This window comes from Akanthomyces muscarius, chromosome 1 (assembly GCF_028009165.1).
Source record: "Akanthomyces muscarius strain Ve6 chromosome 1, whole genome shotgun sequence".
NCBI classification, from domain to species: domain Eukaryota; kingdom Fungi; phylum Ascomycota; class Sordariomycetes; order Hypocreales; family Cordycipitaceae; genus Akanthomyces; species Akanthomyces muscarius.
The window spans coordinates 7,391,143-7,419,072 of NC_079241.1; the positions used below are offsets into that span (position 1 = coordinate 7,391,143).

Below are 27,930 nucleotides of genomic sequence, written 5' to 3' on the forward strand. Positions count from 1 at the left end.
GTGAGAATTATTTAATGATAAGAACTTTATTTAGCATACGAGTCCTTTTGCTGAGTATGTGTATCTACCTTTTTCCCGTCTCAGTTCGTTTGCCACAGTACATAATATGTACTGGCTTGTGCACTGCTGTACTGTATACGCTGTCAAGTGCCGCTGGGGCCACAGGACTACAAACCCTCTTCCTCTACCTGAACTGCCTGCTCATTTTTGCTAAGCACATCATGGCACCAGCAGCAAGCGCACCCCGTGCGCTAAATATTCCCGAGATTCTCATCAGTAGACTCCAGTAGGAGGAATATGGGCTTTGCTAATCTCGCTAATAAACTTTGGTTTGCATGCGCTTTCCCCGATGCACTGGCAGGTAAAGAGCGCCAGTATCTGGTGCTGGCGGGAGACGCTGACCGCTGCCGAATGCATGCTTCTCAAATGATGGCATCAAACCGGCAGATGAAAAGAAGAAGCCACCATAGTGGAGATTTCACTTGTGCAGATGTAATGCATGGTCTGAGAACCATGAAGCTAAGACATGATGCCTATAAGATAGGCAATATTTTGGCATTCTACTTGCAGGCGGATAAAAAAAAGCCGTGATACGTCAAGCAGTGCTCGCTCAATGGCGCCCTCGTCAAATGAAAGCAGCCACTGCGGAGTGTACCCACAGACAATTGGTGCCAGATCATTTCCAGAGTTAATTAGCTGAGGACAGGCTCACCACTACACAGTTACTTTATCGAAGAGCAGAGAAACGGCTAATACTTATATGTAGTAGGACAAATAAGAGAAATCAGGAGAAACAGTAAGTGTAATAAAGGTAAACTATTACGTTACAGCAAGAATACGGATAGTGCTAGGTAAAGTTAAGTTCTAACTAGTTCAGTGTGAACTTGGTGTATGCCTTGGCCTCTAGTTAGTGACAGTGGCGCTCGTGGTATGACCCAGGGCGGAAAAGTCACTCTCAGCTTTCGAGCCACACTCTGCCATAAACAACTAACTACCACCGCATGGCTTCAAACTCGCAAAGTGCAGTCGCGCCACGGCTGCGTAAAAAGCGAACGCCGGTAAGCGCGACAAATTTTCTTCCACGGGTGCCACCACTAATAGAGCTCTAGACGGCCTGCGGTGCGTGTCGGGCGTCCAAAGTTGGTACACGCGTACAAGCTGCACTTGCTGGAACTAATTCGCACCAGGTAAGATGCAATGGCGGAAACCCATGCACGAGGTAAGGAGCTTTCCCGAAACCCGATGAGATTGACCATTATTGTGAAAGCCGTCTCACTAATGCTTTAGATGTCGCTCTTTGATGAAATCTTGCAATTTCACCGAGCGCCCGAAAGAACCCTACCAAGAGTACGCCTGTGCTATTTCTACAGCAGGCCAGCGCTGATGACTGGTCTCGCAGGAAAATCGATGCGCTCAGTGCTGAAGTGTCAAATTTAAGAAAACGCTTCTCCACAAGTCCAAGTGATATTCAGGAACCAGTTTCGACTGGCTCGGACTCCCGAGTGACAGCGCCGCTCGTTGCCGTCCATGACAGCGCTTCTCAACGCTCCAGCTTAGCTCATCGTGAGATCCAACCAGCTGAAGTCAACTTGGGCTTTCGCAGAAGTCGAAGATCGCACTTCACAACCAAAGTCGGGCAGGCGCCAGATTTCGTCTCCGTCGGCCTCATCACCTCGGAGCAAGCCGACCGCTATTTTTCGACTTTTTTTGATGGCTGCGACCACTACGTTCCCGTTTTCGACCCCGGCCTCGATACGGTGCAGAGCGTCCGACAACGTTCCAGCCTCTTGTTTGGGGCGATATGTACAGTAGGCTGCCGCGTCGTGTGCGGCACGGAATCACGCCAGTGGCGGCTGCTCAACTTCCATCTCAAGCGCATGCTCGGCAGCGTCATGTCGGCTCCCGGCGGGACAACTATGGAAACAGTCCAGGCACTTCTAGTGAGGGCATGCTACTCTGCCGAAAGATCAATTCTCGTCGCGAGTGCCATACGGCTGGCCATCGATATCGGTCTACCCAGTGCGTACGACGAGTTAATCGCACGCATAAGCAATAATGAGGCGTCGGATACAGTAGCGTTGATGTGCCAAGCGCGCACGTGGCTTCATGTGCTTGTTCTCAGTCATATTCTGCATGTCGACGCCGGGGACATGTTGACTGTCAGGTTCGCAGGAGATCCGCGGCGGGCGAGAATCATTCTGGATGATCCACGGACCACCGTACTAGACCGATTTCTATTTGCGCAAGTTGAGCTCAATGTGCTTCGTGCCAACATTTATTCATCTTTATCGGATAGAGTATACGAAGATGAAGAGGATATACTACTCTTGGTACGAGACTCCAAAATTGACATTGAGCTCTGGCACGGTGATTGGGAGCGAATACTTCAACAGATGACCAATGTCCCGCCGTGGATCGTTGTCAATCTACGAGTCCAAAAGTGCTGGGCAACCACAATGGCTCTCTGCCGAGCGGTGCGAATTGCTGGCACCGATAATGTCGAATTTATGTCCCCCGCGCAGCGATCTATTCTCTCCATGGCAAAGGAATCCCTCCGGCTGCACCTACAGACCATCATTTCGGAGCCGCGATCGTATCTGCACAACTTAAAGTACGCCATGGATTTCGTCTGGGCCAAATGCGCCTTTTGCTATCTACTGCTTTTGAAGCTATGCATCCTATTGCCGGAAGAGAATGGCAGCCTTAACGATGATCTGATTGCCTGTGGAAGTATCCTATCGAGGGAGCTGAGCGACGCAGGCGGAGCCGGAATGATGGGAATTTCTAACAGTACAGCCAAAATGTACCTACAGCTCCTGCAGATTGGCACCGAAAAATTTACAGGGGCGCTACAAGGTCGATATGCACAGTCCGGGGACCAAGTTCGCGTCGATGACGAGACTCACACAGAGGATAGGTATTCTAACGCCACCAGCGAACTTGACTCGTTTGTGCCAGACCAATTCGTTTTTGAGTGGGACTTTCCAGGTTTGACATTGTTTTCTTCTTCGACAACTGGAGTAGGTTGGCTTGATGATATTCTACTTAGCGCCTTGAATGGAGGCGGAGACTTTTACGGTTTCATGGAGCCTGCATTGGAACTTGGCGAAGGTTGATGATGGAAGTGCAACATCGAGGCTAAAGCGTCTCTTTTACCTTTTTCTCACTTATTGTACATTAGTTAGTTGGTTATGTTTTAGCACAACTGTGTTTCTGTCAGAATTCGAATCTCCTGCGTCCCTGCCCGTCCCTACCCAAGTCGGCGACTGCACGACCATCGCTGCACCGGACAACTCGCACGTCTCCCGCAGGCAGCACCACAACAAGCTTCTTCCAAGCTGCGATGAACCCAGAGCCTTCATCTCTTCTGAATCTGATGTTGACTGCGTCATCTGATGCGCTGTATGAAACAGTGTATGAGGAAATCTTATTCTTTTCCACCGGCGAAACACCATCGTCCTCGTGCCACGTAGTTTCATACCACTTGCCGCTGGAGCTCCTTTGCGGAGGAAAAATCTCGACTGCACGGTAGTCATCAAGAGGTAGACTAGCAACGTTTTCTTTTTCGCCCGGAGAAAGAACTTGCACATTGCGACCGGTTGGGATCGCGGCGCCAATCTTGGCGATGACCGCAATACCTGCACCATGCCATTCTGCATCAACTGTAACCCACCGGCCCGCCTCGAGATACTGATACGGCGCATTCATGTTGACGTAGCCATCGTCGGAGTCGCCACAACTAGGCAGATAAATTGTAGCTTGCGTCGCGCCAGGTTCAAACACACCCCCGACAATAATGGAATCGCCAAACCAGTACTGTGTCTCTCCATCTGTCAGCGGCTTCTTCCACACTTCTGGGTCTTTCTCGTAGCCCCAGCCCACCCAACGTTGGGGAGGCGTGGCCTCACGGTGGCTGTCAATCATGGCCGAGTAGATATATGGTATGAGGGCATAGCGACGCTTGATTGCTTTGCGGACAAGGTGGGTGATGGACGGGTGCATCCACGGTTCGATCACATCACCGACGTTATTTTCGGTGAATGTCTTGAAGCAGTTGATGGCGAAACGTGGTGAGTAGATGCCGAGCTGTACCCAGCGGAGAAGCAGCTCGGGCGACGGCTGAGGTCCCTCGAAGCCACCAATGTCATGACCGTAACAGTGAAGCAGCGAAACACCAGCATTCAGGCCAAGCGCAGTGGACCCCTTCATGCTCTCCCAGCTGGTCGTATTGTCACCGCTCCATGAGCTACATGCATATCGCATGGTTCCCGCTGTCGCACTGCGCGTCAGGACGAAGGGTCGGGCCTCGGGCTCAGTATCGACGAGTGCGTCATGGGAGGCTTGACCGTGTAGTTCGGTGTGGAGGCTTCTACCCCAGACGCCGATTTGTGGTCGCCCTTTCAGCTCTTCTGGGATCTCCAGAGACGACAGATTGAGCGCACACTCCCAGTTATCATCAGTGATAACATATTCGTTGTTGTCGTTCCAGATGCAGTCGATGCCCTCTTCGCGGAGCTTCTTGACACCATCGTACCACCACCGAAAGCCTGATTTAGATGTAAAATCGATGTGACCACCCTCGCCACTTTCACCACCGCCTGCGCTCCAAAGACGAGCGACAGCAGGTAGCCCGGTGCTGGGGTCCGTAAAGAAGGCATTGGCGGCCTTGAGCTTCTCATACTCGGGATGGCTGGCCAGCACATACGGCTTCACATTAGCAATGAGCCGCATGCCGAGCTTGTGATACTCGTCCACCCATCCTTTGGGATCGGCGAAGCGGTGTCGGTTCCACGTAAATACGTTGCGAGTCTTGGGCGGCTTTTCGGCCACGGTATATCCGGAAGACATTTGGTACGCGGAACAGGGAATGTCGTATTCCTTCATTTTGAGGGCAAGTTCCAAGAGAGCCTCTGATGCCGGTGGGTCGTCGAGCATAGAGTATTTCATGCCGCCAGAGAGGTATCCAAACGCCCATCGTGGAACCAGGAGAGGAAAGCCGACGAGTTCGGCATAGGTTCGCACAATGTCCTTCAGGGTCCTGCCAACAATGGTATATTCTTCGAGACCGCCGTAATCCTGACGAAAGACTTTGTAACGCCCCCACATGCCGTCCATCTCCGAGCCGATGCAATATAGCCCTCGGGTGTGGCTGGTAGAGAAAGTCGCGACACAACCGCCTGGAGTCGCATTGATGAGCAGTGGAATATTCTTGTACAGAGGATCTGTGTGATAGACATCGTATCCAAAGCTGTCGGTTGCTGAAATCTCGAATTTTCTTCCGGATAGATCCATGGGCGCGGCCTTTTCTCCCAGGCCGACGTGCAGTGTGCCACGGTTGTAGCGTGTGTAATGGGCCACGCCTGGTCCATCGACCACATAGCCACGAAAAGGCAGATCCTGCAAAATAGGGACATCTTTGCTCTCAGCATATGCCACAGAGAGTATCGGGGATGATTCTGTCCAATCAAGTTTGACAAGAACGTCTCCAATAGCAATTTCCTTTGCAGTATCAGAAGGCAATGAGACGGAGAACTTGACCCCGTTCAGCTCTGCCTCCATGGGCCGCGCACTAGGGTGAGGCGGCAAGGGGTGCGACTTGGATGTAAATCGTGTTCTAAAGACATTAGCTCGAAGAGTTTCAAAAGAAAATTCGAACAAATCTTCAGAACTGCTACCGCTCGATAGAAGCACTCCCGGCTTTTGTGCGCTAGCTGTGCTAGCCTGGGCCACAGCCCATCCGGACAAGACACGCTCTTGCTGCTGGGGCATTTTGTTTATGGTTTGTAACCACCGTTTGAATGTTTTGCAGCGAGGTGGTATGCGGTAAGCTCTTTATAGCTCAGCCGAAGTCGCATTTGTTTCCATCCAGATCCACAAACGAGGGTACAGCATAACGGAACCAGCGACCGCTAACCCCCCACAACTTTGTTACTTCATAGGTTATTTACTGTCACCGGCGTTAAGCGGTAACAAATGAGCGCCATTCACCACCCCCACGAGGTTCTGTGCGAGCGGAGAAATGGTCCGACCGCCGACCGGAGAAAGCTCCCGAAGTCCGACGCCTCCCACACTACCAGCCAACTGCCGACCCCATAGTTTTAGGTCTCTTCCCCACGGGGAACCCTCATCCCAACGTGTAGAAGCGCCGATTGCTTTGGTGGTTTAGTCGGCGCCACTGCGTTGAGGGAGCTCGGGGATTGTATATAAGTACTGTTGGACCCCGTAAAGACAGCCTCGTGCCCTTCTATCTCAAGGATCCTTAACTTTTCACGAACGCCACAACACATATAAAACCAGCTACGCATGAACTCACACGTCGATATGGCACAAGGTAAAGACACAAGCGACGTAGCTCACCTCGAGAGTGGAACCGACGTTGAGTCCAGCAAGACAGGCACTCGTGGACAGGACAAGGCAGGCTTGTTTCTCGAGCAGGCGGGCCACCAGGTAATTGTCACACCGGAAGACGACAAGCGCATCCTCCGAAAAATTGATCTGCGGCTGCTGCCCATCATACTCTTCGTCTACTGTCTGCAGTCGCTCGACAAGACAACTCTGTCTTACGCCTCGGTATTTGGCCTGATCAAGGACACCAACTTGGTCGGAGATCAGTTCTCCTGGCTGGGATCAGTCGTCTATGTTGCCCAGCTGGTTTTCCAGCCGATTGTGGCCTACAGCCTCGTCAAGTTCCCGCTCGGCAAGTTCATCTCCATCATGGTACTCTGCTGGGGCGCGGTGCTGTGCGGTATGACGGCCGCGCATGATTTCGGCGGCTTGATGGCGGCGAGACTGCTTCTCGGTGCTTTTGAGGCATCAGTGGGTAAACAAAACCTACCAGCTCAGTACACCCAATTTGCAGTCTAACAGAAGCAGCTCCAACATTCATCGCCGTCGTTCAGATGTGGTACCGCCGTCGCGAACAAACCACCCGCAATGCCGCTTGGTACGCTATGCTCGGCATTGTCAACATGGTGCAGCCCTTTTGAGCCATTGCGATGCCGACCCCTTTACTGACCACCTAACAGCTCGGCAGTCTGCTGACGTACGGACTGGGTCACATTAATTCGCATCTCCACTCTTACCAGATTATCTTTCTCTTCTGCGGTTGCATCACGGTGGCCTTCTCCATCGTCATGTTCTTCCTCATGCCTGATTCTCCCATGGAGGCCAAGTTCCTCACATACGAAGAAAAGCTCATCGCCATCGAACGCCTTCGTATGAACCAAATGGGAATCGGCTCGGGAGTCTGGAAGTGGGATCACGTCTTGGAAGCGTTTCTAGATGTCAAGACGTATCTCTGGTTTTCCTTGATGCTCGTCATCTCGTAAGCAACAGAACTACTTACCATTCAACCATCTAACACGCGCTCAGAATCCCAAGCGGTGGCATCTCAACCTTTGGCCCTCTCATTATCGAATCATTCGGCTTCGAGAAATTTACAACTATTCTGTTTAACATGCCTTTTGGCGCTGTTCAAATGATTGCCACTCTCGGCGGTGCCTGGCTCTCCAACTGCATCGGCATGAAATCCGTAGTTTTGCTTCTTCTCTGCCTCCCTCCCATCGCCGGCTGCGTCATTCTTCTCGTCGTCGGCCGCGCACCCAGCAATCGCGCTGTCTTGCTCGTCGGCTACTACCTCATCTCCGTGTATCCTGGCATCTCGCCGCTGGTCTACTCCTGGTCTGGACAAAACACAGGCGGCGACACAAAAAGAAAGGTCACTACCGCAATGCTCTTCGTAGGCGCCAGTGTCGGAAATATCATTGGACCTCTATTGTTCAAGCCCAGTGAGAAGCCGCGCTACACGAGAGGCTTGCGCGTCAACTTGGCGCTCTTTATTGTCTTGGCAGCGCTCGTTGTCGCGGGCATACTTCTCATTCGCATTCTCAATATGCGACAAGCAAAGCGGAGAGTCGCATTGAATAAATCCGAGCACATCACTGATCGAAGTATGATGGGTCACAGCAGAAAGGACGACCCGAGCGAGGCTCTCCATCAAACGGAGGAGAATGTTGGCGAGCATGCGTTTGAAGATGTCACAGACTTGAAGAATGAGGACTTTATCTATGTATATTAGTCAATTTCGATTTTCGGTTCAGAACGTCTGTATACTTAGCGCATATGTTTGACATTCCCGCCTGTCTTGACTTTTTAATTCGCCGGGTGGAGGCATTGGTATGGGGCCACCAGGTGAGCTTCCACTTCGCGCTGTCAATACCTCCACGCCATCGCTCGTAACCAGGTTATGCTCTGTAGTAGGTTAGCACATGCCCACCGCCGTTTTGCAGAGTGTCTCACCAAACTGGGCAGTTCCCTTTGCCATCCACGGTCGCATTTGTCCATTTATCAGGCCAGTACATCTCATTCAGTTTGTCCAGTGTCAAATGAGTTCAATCGTAAGGGCCATGCCGGCTTTGCATACTTCAACGGCTTTGTTTTCGGCTTAGTGAGGTATCCATGGGGTTGGGTGAGAGTTGGTGTTGATGCCATGACCACACCACGTGGATACTACGCTGCATCCTCGTGCGGTGGCCATTTTCTCAATGACCTCGCCAAACTCTCGAATGGGCAAGCCAGGTCTGACAATCTCCATGGCAGCTTTTAGGCACTGACGCGTCATCTCGATGAGGCGCAAATTTTCTGGAGCGGCTTTGGCTTTGTCGCCAACATAGTACGTCTCCTTCAAATCTGCAAGGTAGAAGCCTTGATGGATGGAAATGTCGAGGCTGAGAATGTCGCCGTTGAGCATGACTCTGTGGTCTGGGATACCGTGGCAGACAATATCGTTGGGCAAAGTGTAAAGGGACTTCAGAAAGTTCCTGTAGTTAAGCGGGGAGAAATAAGACTTGCGGCGGTTAGTGAGCCCTCATAAGCACGGATCAGTTGGAACAAGTTCTTACATTTCTCCCCAGACACGCCTTGTGGCAGACTTTGTCCAAGTAATCTGTCGTGACGCCTGGCTTTACCTCTGCGGCAACAACATCCAAAAGAAAAACTTCTCGAGAAAGTTTGCAAACTTTTAGCATGGCCTAGTATGCTGCGCCATCCAAGATATCTACCTTCGCACGGTTGAGCATATGCTCGCTCGTGGGCACGCCAGTATCGGCAGAGTCTGGCTGTCGGATGGACTTGGGCACAGTGCGTCTCGTCGAGAGCGGGTAAACGGGTCTTACTGAGCCAGAGAATGGAAACGCAGGAAAAGGGTTAAACACGCCCCCGGCTATCACTCTTAGTCGGTATCACAAATGCCTGACCGTAAGGTACAAACTGGTTTATTGCCTTCCTGTGCCGATTTGTGCAGGGCTTTGTGCTCGTTCTATCAGTACCGCAATAGCGTCAGCAATTACTTGAACGGTAAGATTTCGTTCACGGCTTCGGAATTGACTGACCCGTTTTTTTTAAACATTCTTGAGATCAAAAACAGCTGTCCTTAATGCTGAGCTTCAGGCACGTTGGGCACTGCAGAGTGGTAGCGCTATTGGCACACAGCCTTTGCACCTAACGCTGGGAGAGCCGCGTGCGCCGTCTCAGTCATGTGCGCTTCCGATTTGGCTCCGTCAGGAAGTTGCCTGCTGAATGAGCTTCTGGTCTATTTTCGTTTCACGCTAGGCGTCGTGGCTCGTAAAACTCTCGTCTGGCAGAAATCCTCGATGCTTTGTGGAGAATCTGGTGCTTATGTGACCTCTGGCGTCTTTTCAAATGGTGGAGGGTCGACCCCGCTGCAACAACACTGGCGTTCCATCTCAGTGATTTTGAAAAGCTTATCGAGCGAAAATTAAAACAAAAAGACATGCCTCCTTCGAATTCGTACAAGGGTTATATTTTTTGTCACTAGACTACTTAGTCCGTTCTCTTTGCCACTTTCCTTAGCCGCCAATGTGGGACCTGCTAATTACTGATGCCACGGAAACTGTTAGTCACAGGGTGATAGTATCGCGATAGGATAAAAACAGTATTCCGTTCTTATTTGTGGTGGTGAAGGTCTATATTACATAACTCGTTTATAGCCACCTAGAGCTCTATGGTGGCTATCGTATAAAAGTAGGTCAATCCGTGGTTCTGGCCAATAAAAGGCCCGTTCAGGCCCTCCGCCAGTCACTGCCACCGGAGGATGGGCAGGCTGCAACAGAAACAATTCGTTTTCGCAGTTAATGTATAGAAATTGAACAGAAGCATGGAAGTTTGTTGTTCAACGTTCAAATATGAAATTAGATATCTGGATTGAGGCGCAAGAGACTGAGCAGCTTTTGCCACGGACGATTGGGTAATTTCGCCCGGAAAGCAAACTATGATAGCATAAACATCGGGTCCGTGGTCCGAGACAAAGTGTCTAGCGCGGTGTCACGCTGTGAAGTGGGAGACAAAAAAGGACTCCCTCATTTCACAGCAGCGGCTGACTTCTTTTCTATAAGGAAGCATGATTTCTTGTTATAATTATTTTAGATTCTCTTACTTTACCGCATCTACCCCCCCCCCCCCCCCCCCCCTTTTCCTGCAGCTCTTCTTTAGTTTTTCTCGTTTTACAGTAGCCAAGAGCCACCGGCGCTTGTTTTGCTGCCCCCCTGAAGTGCCCGCCCGTTATCACTCTGCAGGGTTGTGGGGAAATGAAGCGACTCAGATGTGTTACACGGGCTTGGCTGGGATTTGTCTAGCTCATAATTGCGCCTAGTTTCCCCCCTCCTGGGGCAATCATCTCATACCAGGGATCAGGATCGGGCCGGCTTGTTATTATGACTACTTCAGCTGAACTAAAAAAGAAAAGGGGGATACCCAGTATTGCCAATCTGTCAGGTGTGCCGTGGAGCGACGAAATCATGAACCATAAGATAATAACAGTGCCGGCCGAATTCTTCTGTGAAAGGAGCCAGGGTCAGTATACTACACCGCGCCACTACAGATTATTCTCAGGGGAATGAAGCAACCATTCGGTACGAGGACGGCTCGACATAAATGAACTTATGCCTCATCACCGCTGCCTGTCCCTGTTAGCACTTTACATCTCCTGCCAGAGGATAGCTTAGTCTTAAACAGCTCACCACATACTCATCATGTGGAGGGCATCGTGGCTTCTCGCTGCCTGCCTGGCCTCGCCATTGGCAGTGGCTGCTCGCATGCCAGTCGCGTTCCAAGTCGACGCCTCTGTTTCCGCGTCCACTTCCGCCCAGGTCTTTACGCTGCAAATAACCTGGGAGCAGTATGCGCCGCTGGGTATACCACGGAAGATGCTGCTTGTCAATGGCCAGACACCAGGTCCTGAGCTCCAGTTTAAACAAGACGATAGTGTCGCCGTCCACGTTGTCAACGACTCGCCCTTCAACACCACAATGCATTTCCACGGTACGAACTAGCCTCCTACTCCATATTCGCAACTACTTACAGCATCAAGGTCTGGAAATGCAGGGCACCCCTTGGTCCGACGGCGTACCGGGAGTGACGCAGCATCTCATCGCTCCAGGGAAAAGATTCACTTACAAATTCAAGGCGACACAGCATGGAAACTATTGGTACCACTCTCATGCTCGCGATCAAATCGAAGACGGTCTATATGGTTCCATATTCATTCATTCTCGGCCAAGAACAAATACCCCGTTCCACCTCATCTCTCCTACCGCGGGTAATGTTAGCGCCCTGATGGCAGCGGAGAAGAGCTCCAAGGCCATCGCCGTCTTTGATCTGATGCATATTACTTCTCAAGAGAAATGGGAAATTACGTTGGCTTCGGGAATCGAGATTCCCTGCTACGACCGCATCCTGTTCAACGGCAAGGGCCGTGTTCAGTGCCTCGCTGCTGATGAGATGCAGGCGAACCTCACGCCGCCACAAAAGGGCGACCTTGCATTGGTTCCGCAGTCAACTCTGACAGACAGAGGGTAATACTAGTGACACTCCACATATTGTGCCCGGCATGATCAGCTAACGCATCTCAGATGCTTCCCTCCCAAGGTCATGGCTGCTTTTGGCGGCGATATGTCACACTTCAACGAGAGCGCCATCCCGCACAGCGTTTTTTACGACTGCCAAAACACGACTAATCCGGTAGAAACCTTTGCTGTATTCCAGAATAGCTGGGTGTCGTTCAATATTCTCGGGTCCACCAACTTTGCAACCGGCGCCTTCTCCATCGACGAGCACGACATGTGGGTATACGCCGTTGACGGCAGCTACATCGTGCCGCTCAGAGTACAAGCCATCCCGCTGTCTAATGGTGAGCGCTACTCTGTGCTCGTGCGGCCAACAAAAGCAGGCGCGTTCAAAATCCGCTACAACGCCATGAGCGCGCCGCAAATGATTGACGGCTACGCTGTGCTCTCCGTCAGCGGCACGAACCCTAGGACCCTTGACCAGTCGGCGCCGTGGGTGTCCATCTCGGGCAATCCGTTAACCCCCGGCGTCGTCTTCTACAGCGACGGTGACGCCCGTCCGTACCCCGCAGAGCCGATACCTGCATCTGCCGACGAGCTGCACATTCTTAACATGAAGCTTGACGGCGCCTCGTACCTGTGGGCCATGAACAGCACCCGTTTCCAGCCGGATGAGATGGACTCTCGTACGCCGCCATTTCTGTTCCAGCGACCCGAAGCCCATGCTGATAGTAACGTGACGCTGGCCACGCGCAACAACACCTGGGTCGACCTTGTTCTGTTCGCGTCCATGTTCCCCATGCCACCGCATCCGATCCACAAGCACGGCAGTAAGATGTATATGATTGGGTCGGGCACCGGAAAGTTCAAGTGGGCATCGGTGGATGAGGCCGTAAAAGAGGTCCCAGACAGGTTCAATCTCGTGGATCCGCCGCGCAGAGATACGTTTGCAACGCTGGTGGCCAGAGGCGATACCAGCTGGATCGTGGTGCGCTATCACGTCACCAATCCCGGCGCGTGGCTTCTGCACTGCCATATCAGTAACCACATGATGGGCGGTATGATGATGGTGCTGCTGGATGGTGTGGATGCTTGGCCCACAGTGCCGCATGACTACATCAGTCCTTAGTAACCTATATTGTAAGAATGTCTTTCCTACATGAGTTTCTCTGTTTCGAATGTACAGTATTCGAAGGGCGAATTTAGTTCCGAGCCCACTTGTCATGATTTGTGCTGCGTGCACAATAACCTAAAAAAGGAAGTCGCGATTTGGGTATCTATCCACGATTACAATTCCATCTCCGATCCTCGCCAAACTTACTGCTACGTTCTAATCCGACATGTCATCCATCGCCGGATCTCTGCCAAATGGGTGATTAAACTTGAGCAGTCCATTGAGCCCGCCCACCCATGGATCATCTTCCTCGGTGCGTATGACGCACGGCACACCCCCGTGCCACTCTTCGCCAGGCCCGGCCCGGCCAACAAACTCACCCTCAACGCAAATCTCGGTACCCGGTAGGATGCCGCAGCAGCGCTTGCCGTCGATGCTGAGGTCCAACTCGCGACCACGGTTGCGCGAGCTCATGCGCAAAACCACCTTGGTATCCAGTGGGAGCACAAGCGATCGGAAACTCAGGCTACAAGGGCTAATGGGTGTTATAAGGAGCGACTTGACCAGAGGATGCACAATGGGGCCGCCGGCGCTCAAGCTGTATGCCGTGGAGCCGGTCGGTGTGCTGATAAGGATGCCATCAGCCGTAGTCTCCGTCAAGAAGTGACCGTTTTGGTAGATGTCGATGATGGCGAGTTGAGGATGGGAGCCACGGTGCACCGATATTTCGTTTATGGCTCGTAGCGAGGGTGACGGCTCTTTGGATTCTGCAATTGTCGATTTGCCTTGGCTTGACAAGGTATCAGAGACCTGATGGTTGATACTGTTACCTGCTCGATCAAAGATATCCGCCTTGATGCGATGTCTGAGCAGCACACGCGATGCTCTCTGATGGCCAAGGCATTTGCCCTTCATGCGCTCCCAGCCCTCATGGTGCATGGCACGTCTCGTAAGGTTATTATTCTCTCCCTGCTGCAAATAGTCCGCTTCTCTCGCCTCTGGGACGTCGCTGCCGCTCATGTACATTTCGCGCCACGCCTTTTTATAGTCGCTAAAATTCCACTCGCCCAGGAACCCTAGCGTACCCATGCTAAACGAGACAATCGGCGGCACCGAGCCGTGCAACTTGTAGAGGCTGGCGGCACGCAGGACAGTGCCATCGCCGCCAAACGTTGCAATGACGTCGACCTTGTCTGCAATATTAGACTGATGATCGGCTACGTAGAGTGGGAAGCTTAGGTGTTTCTGTATTGTCTCACCGATGCGCGGCTCGACAATGATATTGACGTCGGGGTACTCGTTGTGGATGTGGCGTGCAAAATGAAGGACCGACTCTGTGACGTCAGGCGCGTAGAGCTTCTGGACAAGTAAAAGGTTGCGCGGCGGCCGCGGCCAGTTGAGTACGAGGAGGGAAGAGCCCGGCTTGATGCTCTGTAGGTATCGTGGGTGTGTCCGGTCGGGCAACTCGGCGATGCTGCGGCTGTATGCTGGTGTCGAGGCGCGGAGGGGTCGCGTCGAGGAGAAGTGTCGGAGCCCAAAGCAGGACGGGGAAGAAAAGACTGGCGCTGTTGTAGGCGACGGAGCGATGCTTTTCGGGAAAGGTGTCAACATAGGTAAGCGTCGGCAGAGCTGATAGGCCTGCACCGTATCGCGGACGGCAGCAATTCGACACATGATTAGACGTGATGGGAGGGGAATGGTTTGGTCGCGCGACGAGCAGAGTCTTACTCGGACGACAGTGCGCACCTGGAGGCTGCTAACCATTGGGCAGGCTGTCATAGTCAGCTCACGTTATGGCCGCAGAGAGGAAGAAATGGTGGGGAAAATCGCTGGCAGGGCTAGGCAATTTTACAATGCGGAATTCTGTCATCAGACTCCGCACTTATTCCAGATTGAGCACTGCCACGGCGCGGCTGTCTCAGACGATTGAATACTTGACAAGTCTGCCTCATATGAAGCTCGCATTCGCAGCGGCGATGAGCGAAACCATTTGACAATTCTAATTAGGCAAGAGGCGGTTTTGAGGTGCTGCTCTGCTACACTGTCATGGGGCCCCAACGAGCCGCAGCGCCCCACTACAAGGCATGCATGAGACCAGGAAAAGGCTGCGCCCCCTCTCTTCAGGTTATTACTGGTACTTTCCATTTCTCTTGGTTATTCCCTCCTTCGCTCCAATCTCCAGCCCGAAAAAACCGTCGGTGACGAACTGTAGCACGGCACCAACATTCAGTTGCACACAACGACTGCCCAATCAGCTACTAGCCCCTGCCTTGGCGGGCATTCTCGAAATCTAACACGATGCGACTGCTGGATCCTAGAGCTTACACTGTACTATGGATTGCACCGCTGGAGATTGAGGCGCGGGCTGCAAAGCTCTTCCTGGATCATCATCACCCGGGTGTTTTTGAAAGCGACGACAGTGATGACCACGTTTTCTATGCCGGCGATATATGCGGTTACAATGTTATTATCGGTTCTTTCCCCACCGGACAGGTGTATGGCATATCCTCGGCCACGTCCCTTGTCAAGGAGGCCAGATCTCGGTTTCCTGAGCTCAAGTTTGGACTGCTGGTGGGCGTCGCGGCCGGAATTCCCCAGCTCGACAAGCCACCGCTGCGCGACATTCGGCTTGGAGATGTCCTCGTGGCCGTACCGGATAAACTCGACCCCGCGATCATTCCCTATGAGTTAGGCAAAGACGTGGACGGCGGCCAATTGCAGCTCTTACGCTGTGGCTATTCGCTCAACGAGGTACCCAAGCTATTTCGAGGAGGCATCGGTAACATTAAGGATGAGGACGCAGAGATAACCGTGCGTTTTTACCGAGAAGCTATGGAGCAGCAGCTACCCGACCACACGTTCGATGATCCTGGACAAGACAAGGACCCGCGATTTCGTTCCGAGAACAGCAATGGCCAGGACCTCAGGTTAGGACAGTCTAGCTCTGCTGCTGCTAGGACTCAAGTGTGGTACGGAACTATAGGATCGGGCGACAAGCTGATAAAGAATGCGCTTACGCGGGATGATCTGAGAGACAAGCACAAGCTTATTGGTCTAGAGATGGAAGCAGCCGGTGTCATGAATCACTTGCCGACTGCTGTCATTCGAGGAGTGAGCGATTACGCAGATAAGCACAAAAATAAAATATGGCAGCCCTATGCCGCTGCCATGGCTGCTGCTTATACCAAGGCCGTTTTGGCGCATATACCACGAAGGCAGACACGACCAAATGACCGTGAGTTAGCTCAGCAATAATATACTGTACTGTCGCTTTGATCTAACAGGGCCCGAAAGCCAGTATAAGTGACACAGTCAGAGGCACCAAACGACGATTTAGTCAGCTTAGTATTGCGAATGGAGCCCAGCTTTCGGGAAACGTTGACGGAGAGCTCTCGACAGACGATGTTCCTCATGGTAAGAGCAAAAGGAAATTTCATTATTTGGTGCACCTGTCTGACGTTAAGAAAACTAGAATCGCGGACTTTGGAGAGGAGACGAGCGCTTCTTGACTCGCTCGAGTTTGACCAACTCTATACTCATCAAGAGGAAATTCGCGAAGCACTTAACAAGACTTGTCAGTGGCTATTGGATACTTCCGAGTACATCGACTGGCTAGATCCTAGCAAGTTGGGTCAGCATGGTGGTCTAATCTGGATCAAAGGAAAACCAGGCGCTGGAAAGTCGACACTAATGAAGTTCCTTCTCACAAATGCTAAAAAGAGGATGGCGTCGGCTACGCTGATTTCTTTCTTCTTCAAAGCCCGCGGTGTCGACCTACAAAGAACAACCATCGGCATGTATCGTTCACTCCTATGGCAGCTTCTACAGCAGCTCCCTCAATTACAGACAGTCCTAGACCCGTTTCTAGTGAAAGGGCAGAGTGGCATCAGCTCGGAGTGGAAGATTTCTTTACTCCAATCAATCTTCAGGAAGGCTATACTTTGTCTTGGGACATCACATTTGGTGTGTTTTATCGACGCTCTAGACGAATGCGAGGAGGTCCAGATCCGGGACATGCTTTCATTTTTCGAAGACATTGGAGATTTTGCTGCAGAACAAAATATTCAATTCCGTGTCTGCCTTTCCAGCAGATACTACCCTCACATTACAATCTCAAAGGGACTCGGTATAGATCTGCGAGAGCAGAACGGACACACCCAAGACATTGAGCGCTACGTGAAGAGCAAGTTGAAGATTGGAAGCGGTAGAACAGCGAATACCGTGTATTCCGATGTCGTAAAAAAGGCGAAAGGAGTCTTTATGTGGGTTTTCTTGGTGGTGCCGATTCTTCAGCAGGTTTATGACCGTGGCTGCATGTCCGAGCTTAGGGAACAGCTTGCCAAGATCCCCAGAGACCTTCATGAGCTGTTTCGCAATATTCTGACACGAGACCGCGAGAATCAGGATAGGCAGCTCCTGTGTATTCAATGGGTGCTATTTGCGAAGCAGCCGCTACGCCCGACGCAACTCCATCTTGCAATCCTTTTTGGCACTTTGCCTGATTGTTCAAAGTTGCCTTTGGGCGACATCAATCCTGAAAATAGCCGCCGGTTTATTTTGAGTTGTTCAAAGGGGCTTACCGAGTTGACTAGAAGCAGCAAGAACCAGACAGTGCAATTCATCCATGAGTCGGTACGGGACTTTCTCCTCAAGGATAAAGGACTCGAAGAATTATGGATTGGCGCAACAGAGCGATTCCAAGGAGAATGTCACGAGAAACTGAAGCAGTTTTGTTTGGATTACATGAACTCTGCCACCCAATTTTGTGTTGATAAGCCCCTGCTTGGGAATGCGAAGCAGAAGCTAAAGGTTGCTCAAGATGCGGCAAATAGGGATTTCCCGTGTCTCGAGTATGCTGTAACATCTCTCTTGCACCACGCCGATTGTGCGCAAGATGGTGGCGTCTGTCAAGTCAACTTCATGGAGAGCTTTCCGCTACAGCGCTGGATCGAGCTCAGCAATGCATTTGAGAGATACGGTAGCCGAAAATACGACTTTATGCCGAGTCTCCTGTATGTCTTAGCAGAGCAAAACGCCGGAAACCTCATCAACGTCCATCCGGACAGAGCATTAGGCCTAAGAGCCGAGCGTCGGCGTTGGAAACCTGCGTCGTGGACTTGGCAGTATCGGTACTCCGGGCGTCATGGGCGTTACGGGGTGCCATTACTAGCGGCGCTGGCTACCGGCAGCTGCGATTCGGCAGCGGCCTTGATGAAAGTCTTGGCCCAGAACGCGGACGCAGCAGTCCTCATTCAAGAAATATGTCAAGCATACGGCAAAAATGCGAGTCAGACGCCCGCCATCCGGCGCGGATTCGATTACCACCGTAAATGGCATCAGTCATTAATGGAACATCTTATTAATGCTGGCGATACAATGGTGCTTGATTTTCTGCTTACCTGTGGGCAGAACGATGCATTGGTGCTTGCCTTTCTACTCACTCCCGCAGACGGTGCCACACCTAGCGGACTCTCGGAATGTCGGCCGCTCCATTCTGCTGCGTGGGGAGACCACGCAGCCGCCTTACGACCAGTCCTCAAACGCGGTGCGCATCTCAATCAAGTTGACCTCGAGGGCCGGACAGCTTTGTCTGTGGCTGTCAAGCTTAGCCGTGAGGAAGTGGTGATTTACCTTCTCGAAGCAGGAGCCAATGTTGAGATTGCCGACAATTTGGGGCGGACGCCACTTCATGTTGCTGCGAAGGAAGGGAACATAGCTATGGTGCGGCTGCTTCTACATGCAGGCGCTGACGTTAATACAGCTTGTAAAGATGGCGACACTCCATTGCTGTGCGCGGTTGTCCGCAGCCTCGCAATAGTGAGAGCGCTTCTCGACAAAAATGCCAATGTCGATATTGCTGATCGAAAGGGCCGAACGCCATTATCGCTTGCCATCACTCAGGGTGGAACTCTGGATGATGTTATAATGCCGATTAGTGTCGCGGAGGTAGAGCGCAGAGAGATTGTTTGGGAGCTTGTCGCTCGTGGCGCTGACATTCACGCCCGCGATGCGCAGGGTAGGTCTCCCTTATGGTGGGCAAAGACCTTTAGAGCGATTGATTCTAATCATAATATGATATGTGGGGCTGAAACTTTAGCGATCTTACTCGATTCTGCGTTAGGCGTTATTATAATAGCTTAAATCTAAGTCCTAATAGAGTATAGTGTGGTGTAAACACGACTAGTAGGGAGGGGTTAGGGGTAGGCTATAGTGTAACAAACCGTTGTGGCGGCACTGGTCTGCGCTATATATACTGCTATTACGCCTATGTTGATTGCTAGAATTGCTTTTAATGCCCTGATCTTTTGCCCCGTGGCCTAGGTACTATTAACGGGGAAGTGAGCCTACTAACCCAGTCCAGCGCATCTACAGTACAGTTGGATTGGAAATCAGTAACAACAGGGGGTAGAGTTGGATTTTCGCGACCAGGGGTAGAGTTGGATAAATTGGTAGGCCCACTACTAGCTGGGTTAGGGTTAGAAACTGTAAATTGAGTTATCTAAGCTAGCTCGCTCGGGAATTTTCTAATAATACATTTATAGAAGGTAATAGTAAGGAAAGAAGAAGAGAGGAGAGTGTCCTAAGAAGGAGAGTATAGGGTAGGTAGTATAGGGTAGGCTAACGATTATTAGGGACGGACTTTTTCCTCGAAACGTGAAAACGATGTGTGTGGGTGGAGTTAGGGTAGGCACCCCTGCCTATTCTCATTAAATATAAAATTACGCGAAATATAAACCAGGGTGCGATCTAGGGTCCGCGCTTAGCATAGACGTTAGTAATTAGCTAGAACCTAACAAGCTAAGCCGCGTTACATAGAGCTTCTCTATCATAAAGGATATAGTAACACGTATATATACACACATAGATAATATAATATAATACCCCTAACCTAAAAGGGATAATAGAGAGGGGGAGAAGATAGTAGAGCGTAGAACAAATAATATAAACAGAGAAGTAGAGGGTAAGGTATATTAAGCAATGCCGCCTTCCTCTAGGACATTACTATTATAAAGTAACCCCCCTATTACGAAGTATACTAAATAGGCCCTTATCCTCCTATAAGGGTAAACGTCCGTCCTGTTCTTATATTCCTAGGTATTAGTACGTTATAAGCAAGCTAGCAGGCTAGAGAGAAGAACTAAAAGAAGGAATTATACCAAGCGGCTTCTCCTATAACAGCGACCACCACGTACTAGTCTATAAGGCCTACGGTACCTACCTCACGCCTACGGCTACGGGTATACACCGTTACCTACGCCAGGGACCGTACTAGCTTCGCGGCGACATCCTAAAGGCCACTACAAGCACGCTACTTAGCTATAAGCTACGAATAGTAGTAGAGCTACAACGCCTTAAGCTAAGAGCGCTATATACACTAATTAACAGGCTAATAACGTACAATAGCCGGCAATACCTATACGATACGAACTACAACTTCTACACCACCTAGGCGCCCACTATAGACGCGCATATAGGGGCGGCAAAGCACAAAAAGAAGGCCTAGGAGTATAAGTCCAGCGCGCTTTAGGAGGACTATAAGCTATAGACATACTTCACAGCGAAAGGGCTAATCGACTACTTTAAGGTCACCTAGGCGGAAGAATAGCTACGGAAGGGTGGGGGCCTAGCGACAGTATAAGAGCAGGACGTGAGCTCTAAGTATAGTATATTACTTAATAGACTAAAGAAAGACATTAATATAGCTAAGAGGGAGTTAGAGGAAAAGGGAGGCGTTATATAAGGTTTTAAAAGCTTATAAATAGAGCGAATCCTATAGCTAGGGAAGTCTGTATTTATAACACACTTAGCAGGTCTCTATAATAAGGAGATTAGAAGATCCTATATAACACCGCCTAAACGAGCACTAGATACATACAGCTAAGGGGAGTCTATAAAGGCTATACTAGAAGATAGAGATAACCTAGATCTTATATAGATACTAGTAGCGATAGAAGGGATGCTTCGCGATGTGTATAAGCTTTATAGCGATATATCGCTAACGTGTAAGATAACACAGATATATATAAATATACTAAACCAGTTCTATGAAGGCCTAAGCGGGAAGGCTAATAGGTTCCTCTACTTTAAGAATAAGTTAACACTTATTATATACTTTAAGCGCTATAAGGAGCTTATTACTTTCTACTACTATATTATGTATTAGGGCAGGCATTTTATATAAGAGCGTCTAGGGCAGTTACTACTAGAAGATATTATTAAGGCATCTAGACTATAACAGCAGGCTATAAAAGGCGTTATCTAAGTCCTCTATTAATAAGACTAAGGGAGAGAGACGCCTCCTAAGGTGCCTATTAAGAGCGACTATAAACTAAAACACGCCCTAAGGAGGCTATATATAGCACTTATCTACCACATAGTAGGCAGCGTCCTATTTCGCTCACTAGTAGTAAGTTTCTACACTATACTAAGCTAGAAAGTCTATAGACTAAAGACTAGTAAGGCGGATCTTAGTATAGCTAGCACGGCTAACACTAATGCGACGACCACGTGTAGTACACGTGGTTGAAAAGTGCACTAAAAATTTAGACCTATAAAAAACAGGGTGAGTAGATATAGTTAAAAAAGGGGTGTAGATATAGTTAAAGGGGTTTTCACGATAGAGGCTAGTAAAATGTAAAAGAAAAGATATAATATAGTAATAAGGTTATAATATATAGTATAGAAATTATAGCAGAATTAGATAATATTATTTACACGCCAGATAGGTGACTAAAGTTTGCTAGTAAAAGCCTATTTAGGCAAGAAGTGGGACCCGCTAGAGCAGCTAGGCACAGCTAGTAAGTAAAGGAAGCCTAGCATTAATACCGCCAGTTCACACATTTAGGGTTAAGCCGCCTAATATTATCTAACCTAGTATATAGCTATTTATATACGATCTAGAGTTCCTATTTGTGTTTTATCGTAAATACTGATAGCTAGTTATTCGGAATAAATTATACACGTATTTATATAAATAACACCTATTTATACTAGCAAGTAAGCGAAAAGATATTATCTAGGAAGTCTAGAAAATTCCCTAATTAATTTAAAGTTAGGGCGAATTATAGAATTATCTATTACTATATAGTAGGACAGTTATTCTATACGTTAAGCCGCCTAGCCCTAATAGGTTATAATATAGGGTATACGGCGAAGTAATTTAACAGATTACGTACATATAAGCGTATTACCGCGAGTAGCACAGTTAGGTCAACAATTAGAAGAAGGGCGGTAACATTAAGGCTAAGAAGTAATAGCTACGTTTATTACTATAGACTAGTAGGGTGTAATGCTAGCGATTATTTCGCAGCTATGCCGCCAGCAGTTAGTTCAAGGTGTAGGCTATAGGTAAGGTAGAAAGTAGTATTATTCTAAACCGATTAATTAACCACCTAGAGAATAAGGAGGGCTATAATTATATAGCCGTTATAGTAGCTAAATTAGATATATAGGACGATATATAAGAGTAGCGTTTTAAAGACAGCTAGGCTACACAGCGCGTAGAGAAGTTAGACACTAAGAACGCTACTAGTTTATAGTTATAGCGCGTCGGTTAGACCTAGCATTTAGAGGGGTTATAGGTAGAGGAGTTATAATAGTTCGCTAAGGACCTAGACGAGGATAAGACGTTATTATAGCATATAATAGAGTAATATAACTAGGTGTTAGAGGAGGCATATAAGATATGCTGTTTATACTATATTAGGTTGCCCGCTATATTTAAGATTAACTAATATAAGGTATCCGTATAGACTAAGCGGCCGTTTAAGCTATAAATAGAGGCGGATTTATAAGCGCGATATAAAGGCGTAATAAGCAGGATAATATATATTATTTACTATACTAAATAGTAACTATATAAGGACTAGCCGCTATATACTATAATAGACATATAAAGCTAGTATTAGAAAGGGTTTATTAAGGCATATACATAGCACTAGGCTATAAAGGCGTACCAGGCCGCTAAGGCGGATAAGGAAGAATATAAATAGTAGGCTAATAGTAGTGGTAGCGATAAGGATAGTGGCTATAAGAGCAGCTATAGTAGCGTAGATATAGGCGTGTAGATTAAGGAAGGCTAGGAGTTAGGGTTAGGGTTAGAAACTGTAAATTGAGTTATCTAAGCTAGCTCGCTCGGGAATTTTCTAATAATATATTTAGAGAAAGTAAAAGGTTAGGTAGAAAGAAGGTCTCTTTAAGAAAAGAGATATAGGGAAAGAGGTAGGAGGATACTAGAGAGTTTATACTCTAAGGTATTCCTAGAAAGGTATTCTTTAAGATAGTATTTCTAAAAAGGTATCTTTTTAGGAAGGCTATCCTTAAAGGTATCCTAAGAAGAAGACTTAGATAGTCTTAGTCTCTCTAGGTAGAGAATAGAGTCCTGTCGATAAAAGTTGTTTTTAATAGGGGACAGCAACTCTAGACTCTTCCTAAGTAAGGACTGACTTATAAGCTGAATTCTTAAAGAATTAGCTCTAAGTCTAACTCCGAAGAGTGGGACCTTAGTAGGAGCTAGTAAGAGTAGACTAGAAAGTCTATTTCCTAGAAAAAGGACCTTATTATCTACTTTTCTAGATAAGAAGACCTTAGAGTTCTGTTAGTAAAGGTTGTTTTTAATAAGGGACAGCAACTCTAAGTTCTTCCTAGTAAGAAGAGGTAGACTTTTAAGTCTTATTCTTTATGGAATAGCCTGAAAAGGCTGATAGAAGGCTTTTAGAGACATTATAGAGCTAGTATAACTGCTATAGTGTTTTAAAAGGGCTTCTTTAGCTACTAAAACATCGTAGAAAGCACTTTTCAGCGCCGTTCTAGTAGGTTATAGATGCTAGTGTGTGCTTGTGTGTGCCAATATGCGCTGGAAGGCTGCTGGCTTAGGCTAGGGTTAGGGTGACTTAGGGTTAGGGTTAGAAACTGTAAATTGAGTTATCTAAGCTAGCTCGCTCGGGAATTTTCTAATAATACATTTAGAGAAAGTAATAGTAAGGAAAGAAAGTAAAGAGGAGAGTGTCCTAAGAAAGAGAGTATAGGGTAGGTAGTATAGGGTGGGTGGTATAGGGTAGGTGGAGGGGGGGTGCTAGAATATGTGTTCTAGCTATAGAAGGTGCTAGGACGTGGGTTCTAGCTGATAGAGGTGCTAGAGCGCGTGTTCTGGCTGCTAGAGGCGCTAGAGTGTGTGTTCTAGCTGCTAGAAGGTGCTAGAGCGTGTGTTCTAGCTGCTTAGAGGGCGCTAGAGTGTGTGTTCTAGCTGCTAGAAGGTGCTGGAATGTGTGTTCTAGCTGGTAGAGGGTGTTGGTATGGGTGTTATAGTGGGTAGAGAGGCGTTATAGTGGGTGGAGGGGCGTTATAGTGGCTCTTAGTTGCCTAGGAGCTGCTGGGAGGCGGTTGGGGAGCTGGTTGACCGCTGGGAGCGCTGGGGTGGCTGCTGGGAGGCTGTTGTACAGCGCTGGGAGCGCCGGAGAGGCGGCGGCGGGGAGGGGAGGTCCGGCAGGCCTTTAGCGGCTCTATTCCGGGCCTTCTGGGCGGCTGTCATGGCCCTATATTCCCTCTGGAAGCGCTGGGATGAGGATTCCGGTGGCTGGGAGCCTTCTATAGGCGCTGGAGAGCGCTGGGTTCCTTCTAACAGGTGCTGCATATACCGGGAGGCGCCCGTGGGGCGCTGGGCGGCTGTTGCAGGCTCTGAAGGGCGCCGGGCGGCTGTTGCAGGCTCTGAAGGGCGCCGGGCGGCTGTTACAGGCTCTGAAGGGCGCTGGGCGGCTGTTGCAGGCTCTGAAGGGCGCCGGGCGGCTGCTGCAGGCACTGAAGGGCGCTGGGCGGCTGCTGTAGGCACTGACGGGCGTTGGGCGGCTGTTGTAGGCGCTGAAGAGCGCTGGGCGGCTGTTGTAGGCGCTGAAGAGCGCTGAAAGGACCGCTGGACGTGCTGGGGGGGCATGAGGGTCTGTGTGGCAGGTCCTCCCCGGAGCCCTTCGCGTATAGCGGCCCACGAGGTGCTAGGAGGCGGCTGCTTCCTAGCGATAGAGGCGCTAGAGTGTACCCGGGCTTTATAGAGCGCTAAAGAGACCATTGTGTCTAGCCAGGTGGCTGCCACAGGTCCTATAGTGGTCTGTAGGTCCTTATAGGTCTTCGTGGTAGCCTTTTCCATCAGGCCACCGGCAGAGATAATAATCGGGTAAAATTGGGGTCCTAGGGACCTGTATTTAGCCCTTTTAGCGTCTGCAGCCTCCTGTAGGGCCTTCTGGGGGTCCTCTCGTGCTGACGCCTTGTTTATAGCGACAATTTGGACGTCATAGTACCTAACCGAGCCATTTAAGGTTGTGGATAGGTCTGGGCGGAGGTCCTGGTTACCCTGGAGCTTCGGCTCGAGCTTTGGGTCCAGGGTAGCAACGGTTGCGTTGAACAGGGCCCTGACGATGGCGTTATGGCGGATTTGCCAGTGCCTTTCAGCGCCTTTACAGGTATCCTCGTGTCCTATCGTGACTATAGAGCCACAGTAGGTACAGGGTACGTTAAGTGGGCGTACAGGAAGAATAAGACGTACCCTAAGGCCTTCTGTGACTTGGAAGTCTGCTAGTTTGGTTTGTTTTGATGTTGGCAGCACTTCCAGCCACTTCCGGCTAAGGTAGGTCGAATTTTCCAGTAGGGCCCGTTGTCCGTGTAGGGTAAGCTGGTCCTTGACCCTCTGGAGCCTTCCCTGGTTGATGTCCTTTATAGAGGGCTTATCTGGGGGGATTCGGACCTGTCCGGGCCCTTCCGGGGCTTCCAGGGGTACCTGCACGCCCCAGCTAGGCGCTGGGAAGGACGCTAGGTCCGCTGGGAGGTCTGTTGGGAGCGCTATAGGGGCGCTAGAGAGGAGGGGGCCTCTCTGGAAGCCGTCGAGCACTATAGAGGACGCTTTCTGGGCGTGGCTATAGTGTGTGTAAGGCATCTCCGCGTATAGGGTAAGTCCTAGGCCTCCCATACGTGTTGGGAGGGCTAGAAGGTCCTGGTTGGCTTGGATAGGTGCTGAGGGATCTTTCGAGGCGAGCTTTTCGACGGTGTGTAGGGTAAGGCGGTCGATTTCGTAGTATAGGTCTTCCAGGCCACTAGGAGCTAGCTGCCTGAGAAGGTGCCTAAGTAGGAAGGTAATACTTCCTCGTAGGAGAAGGAGAGCATGCTGTTTAGGCATATTCTCTAGAGTAGATAAGACTCTCTTAAGAGTATCTATCTTACCCTGTAGGAAGGCTCTTCTTTGCTCTAGGGGGCCTATATAGGTTCCTAGGGCGTTGAGTCCTTCTTTTCTGACCTCTTCTAGGGTATAAAAGGTGGATTTGTAGGGGTTTAGCTTGATTGGGGACCCGTGGAAGGCCTGGAAGACCTTTTCCCTAGGGTCCTTCTCTCTAGAGATAATATAGGTATCATCTAGGTACGAGATAAAGACGTCCTTTGGCAGGGCCTTCTGTGCAGCCTCTAGGGTAGGGCGGTACGCTAGGGACCAGATAAAGGCGCTAAGAGGGTCTCCCTGGCGTACCCCTGAAGAGCTCGCTATAGTGCTTCCGTCCTCTAGGAAGAGTACCGCGGCGTGGTTATACGCCCACTGTGCTGACCTGTAAAATACAGGGGCATAGAGGCTAACAGCAGCCGCTATAGCCTTCCGAGGGAGGGCGTTAAAGGCGTTTTCGGCGTCTAACGAGCCGATAGAGCGTGCTTTTAGCTTATTCCCCCCTGTAATTGCCTCTGAAAGGAGGAAGATCGCTGGTTCCACGCCTCCCGGGCTTCCAACGCCTAGTTGGTTCGGTAGGAGCATGCCGTCCTGGTATAGGGTAGCTAGGATCGCTTTCGTAGCTACCCTATAGAGTATATCGCCTATCGCGATAGGTCTTATACCCCCGTCCTTCTTCTTCAGGGCAATAAGCCGTGAGGACGTTAGGAGGTCCTTTCCAGGTGCTGTGCCTTGCCGTATCATGTCCGCCAGCAGCCGTAGGAGCTCTAGGACCGCTGAATCCTTCGCTATAGCGATGTCTAGCAGGTACCGGGTCCAGCCGGACGGTCCGGCGGCCTTTTCCCTGCTTATAGAGCTTATAGTGGATAGGATCGCTTCTATAGGGATCTTCTGGCCTGGAGACGGGCTTGTTGGGGAGTTGAAGGGGTCAGAAGGCCCTATAGGGTGTTTCTGACGGAGGGTCTCTAGGGTAGAGGCGTCTATAGGCGCTAGTGGCGAATTGTCCACTATCGTCCTAGACGCTCTTCCTAAGAAACCGGCTTCTAGAAGGTGTGTAGCCTTCTTTTCGGCGGTAGAGAAGGACGTGTCTTCTCGTATAGGGTAGGTAGGGACCTCTAGGGTATCTAGGTTGTCTGGATAGTCCTTTAAGAGCCTAGGGAGGTTTCCCTACTCTAACCCGAGCCCTAGGATCCTAGGGAGTAGTAGGAAGTGTAGGAGGGTTGTTTCCGAAGGCCTAGCGACGAATTTTACAGCAAGCCGGTTCGCTACTAGATGGAAGATCCGGGCAGGCCTAGGTCGGAGCTTATAGGTCGGTATAGGTACCTTCATAAAGCGTTGTAGCTGCTGTATAGCTGTTTTGGCGAGTATAGGTGCTAGAGTAGCCGTGTGGGCCTCCTGGGCGCTCGGGGAGGATATGTATAGGGTAGGTCTTTGTGCTGGGGTGGGTGGTTCGAACCAGGCAGCGGCCTGGGATGTGTTGATAGAGCTGTGGAGGCCTGCTAGCCTCTCTGGGGCTCGGATTGTCTCTTCCTGGCTGCTAGGGGCGTCCTTTGCAGGTGGGACGGGTCTTCTAGCAGGTCTAGGACCCTCTGAAGGTCCTGATAGGCGTCTTTTTGTGCCTATTTGGACCTGGATAGCCTGGGAAGGCGCTGGAACGTCGTCTTCGGAGGCGAAAGGGTCGCTAGAGGGCGCTGGAGAGTCTTCCACAGGTACGGAGGAGACCTGGGAGGCTGGCGTACAGCTTCCAGCGTCTCCTAGCT

General features: G+C 50.1%; 9 protein-coding genes across 12 annotated transcripts; 5 read left to right on the forward strand and 4 right to left on the reverse strand.

The window, feature by feature from the left end:
- Positions 1 to 1,001: 1,001 nt before the first annotated feature.
- LMH87_007518 (uncharacterized protein) lies at positions 1,002 to 3,116 on the forward strand (the record flags this gene model as incomplete). Its single annotated transcript, XM_056192624.1, has 8 exons — positions 1,002 to 1,058; positions 1,110 to 1,139; positions 1,188 to 1,219; positions 1,288 to 1,347; positions 1,400 to 2,242; positions 2,297 to 2,856; positions 2,918 to 2,947; positions 3,025 to 3,116. 8 exons carry the CDS (start codon positions 1,002 to 1,004, stop codon positions 3,114 to 3,116), a joined length of 1,704 nt encoding a protein of 567 aa, XP_056060827.1.
- A 100-nt stretch (positions 3,117 to 3,216) lies between these two features.
- Positions 3,217 to 5,769, reverse strand: LMH87_007519 (uncharacterized protein; the record flags this gene model as incomplete). 3 transcript variants are annotated; one of them, XM_056192627.1, is made up of 2 exons in its annotated part: positions 4,206 to 4,219; positions 4,281 to 5,769. In XM_056192627.1, 2 exons carry the CDS (start codon positions 5,767 to 5,769, stop codon positions 4,206 to 4,208), a joined length of 1,503 nt encoding a protein of 500 aa, XP_056060829.1. The 3 variants fall into 3 exon arrangements, with proteins under 3 accessions (XP_056060828.1, XP_056060829.1, XP_056060830.1); XM_056192626.1 differs by lacking the exon at positions 4,206 to 4,219 and having other exon boundaries at positions 4,881 to 4,910; positions 5,023 to 5,769; XM_056192628.1 differs by having other exon boundaries at positions 3,217 to 5,769.
- Positions 5,770 to 6,303: 534 nt separating this feature from the next.
- LMH87_007520 (uncharacterized protein) lies at positions 6,304 to 7,742 on the forward strand (the record flags this gene model as incomplete). The annotated part of the gene is made up of 5 exons (XM_056192629.1): positions 6,304 to 6,820; positions 6,874 to 6,971; positions 7,026 to 7,324; positions 7,372 to 7,647; positions 7,718 to 7,742. 5 exons carry the CDS (start codon positions 6,304 to 6,306, stop codon positions 7,740 to 7,742), a joined length of 1,215 nt encoding a protein of 404 aa, XP_056060831.1.
- Positions 7,743 to 7,778: 36 nt separating this feature from the next.
- On the reverse strand, positions 7,779 to 8,335 carry LMH87_007521 (uncharacterized protein; the record flags this gene model as incomplete). 2 transcript variants are annotated; one of them, XM_056192631.1, is made up of 4 exons in its annotated part: positions 7,779 to 7,800; positions 7,872 to 8,058; positions 8,113 to 8,250; positions 8,299 to 8,335. In XM_056192631.1, 4 exons carry the CDS (start codon positions 8,333 to 8,335, stop codon positions 7,779 to 7,781), a joined length of 384 nt encoding a protein of 127 aa, XP_056060833.1. The 2 variants fall into 2 exon arrangements, with proteins under 2 accessions (XP_056060833.1, XP_056060832.1); XM_056192630.1 differs by having other exon boundaries at positions 7,872 to 8,064.
- Positions 8,336 to 8,443: 108 nt separating this feature from the next.
- On the reverse strand, positions 8,444 to 9,026 carry LMH87_007522 (uncharacterized protein; the record flags this gene model as incomplete). Its single annotated transcript, XM_056192632.1, has 2 exons — positions 8,444 to 8,845; positions 8,901 to 9,026. 2 exons carry the CDS (start codon positions 9,024 to 9,026, stop codon positions 8,444 to 8,446), a joined length of 528 nt encoding a protein of 175 aa, XP_056060834.1.
- A 51-nt stretch (positions 9,027 to 9,077) lies between these two features.
- Positions 9,078 to 9,947, forward strand: LMH87_007523 (uncharacterized protein; the record flags this gene model as incomplete). Its single annotated transcript, XM_056192633.1, has 6 exons — positions 9,078 to 9,138; positions 9,197 to 9,255; positions 9,324 to 9,354; positions 9,425 to 9,535; positions 9,836 to 9,843; positions 9,918 to 9,947. 6 exons carry the CDS (start codon positions 9,078 to 9,080, stop codon positions 9,945 to 9,947), a joined length of 300 nt encoding a protein of 99 aa, XP_056060835.1.
- Positions 9,948 to 11,048: 1,101 nt separating this feature from the next.
- Positions 11,049 to 12,990, forward strand: LMH87_007524 (uncharacterized protein; the record flags this gene model as incomplete). Its single annotated transcript, XM_056192634.1, has 3 exons — positions 11,049 to 11,337; positions 11,387 to 11,870; positions 11,928 to 12,990. 3 exons carry the CDS (start codon positions 11,049 to 11,051, stop codon positions 12,988 to 12,990), a joined length of 1,836 nt encoding a protein of 611 aa, XP_056060836.1.
- A 201-nt stretch (positions 12,991 to 13,191) lies between these two features.
- Positions 13,192 to 14,739, reverse strand: LMH87_007525 (uncharacterized protein; the record flags this gene model as incomplete). The annotated part of the gene is made up of 4 exons (XM_056192635.1): positions 13,192 to 14,163; positions 14,235 to 14,309; positions 14,441 to 14,563; positions 14,722 to 14,739. The coding sequence occupies 4 exons, from the start codon at positions 14,737 to 14,739 to the stop codon at positions 13,192 to 13,194; spliced, it is 1,188 nt and encodes a 395-aa protein (XP_056060837.1).
- A 534-nt stretch (positions 14,740 to 15,273) lies between these two features.
- Positions 15,274 to 19,116, forward strand: LMH87_007526 (uncharacterized protein; the record flags this gene model as incomplete). The annotated part of the gene is made up of 6 exons (XM_056192636.1): positions 15,274 to 15,944; positions 16,191 to 16,210; positions 16,270 to 16,389; positions 16,448 to 16,549; positions 16,646 to 18,991; positions 19,073 to 19,116. The coding sequence occupies 6 exons, from the start codon at positions 15,274 to 15,276 to the stop codon at positions 19,114 to 19,116; spliced, it is 3,303 nt and encodes a 1,100-aa protein (XP_056060838.1).
- Between the last annotated feature and the right edge of the window lie 8,814 nt (positions 19,117 to 27,930).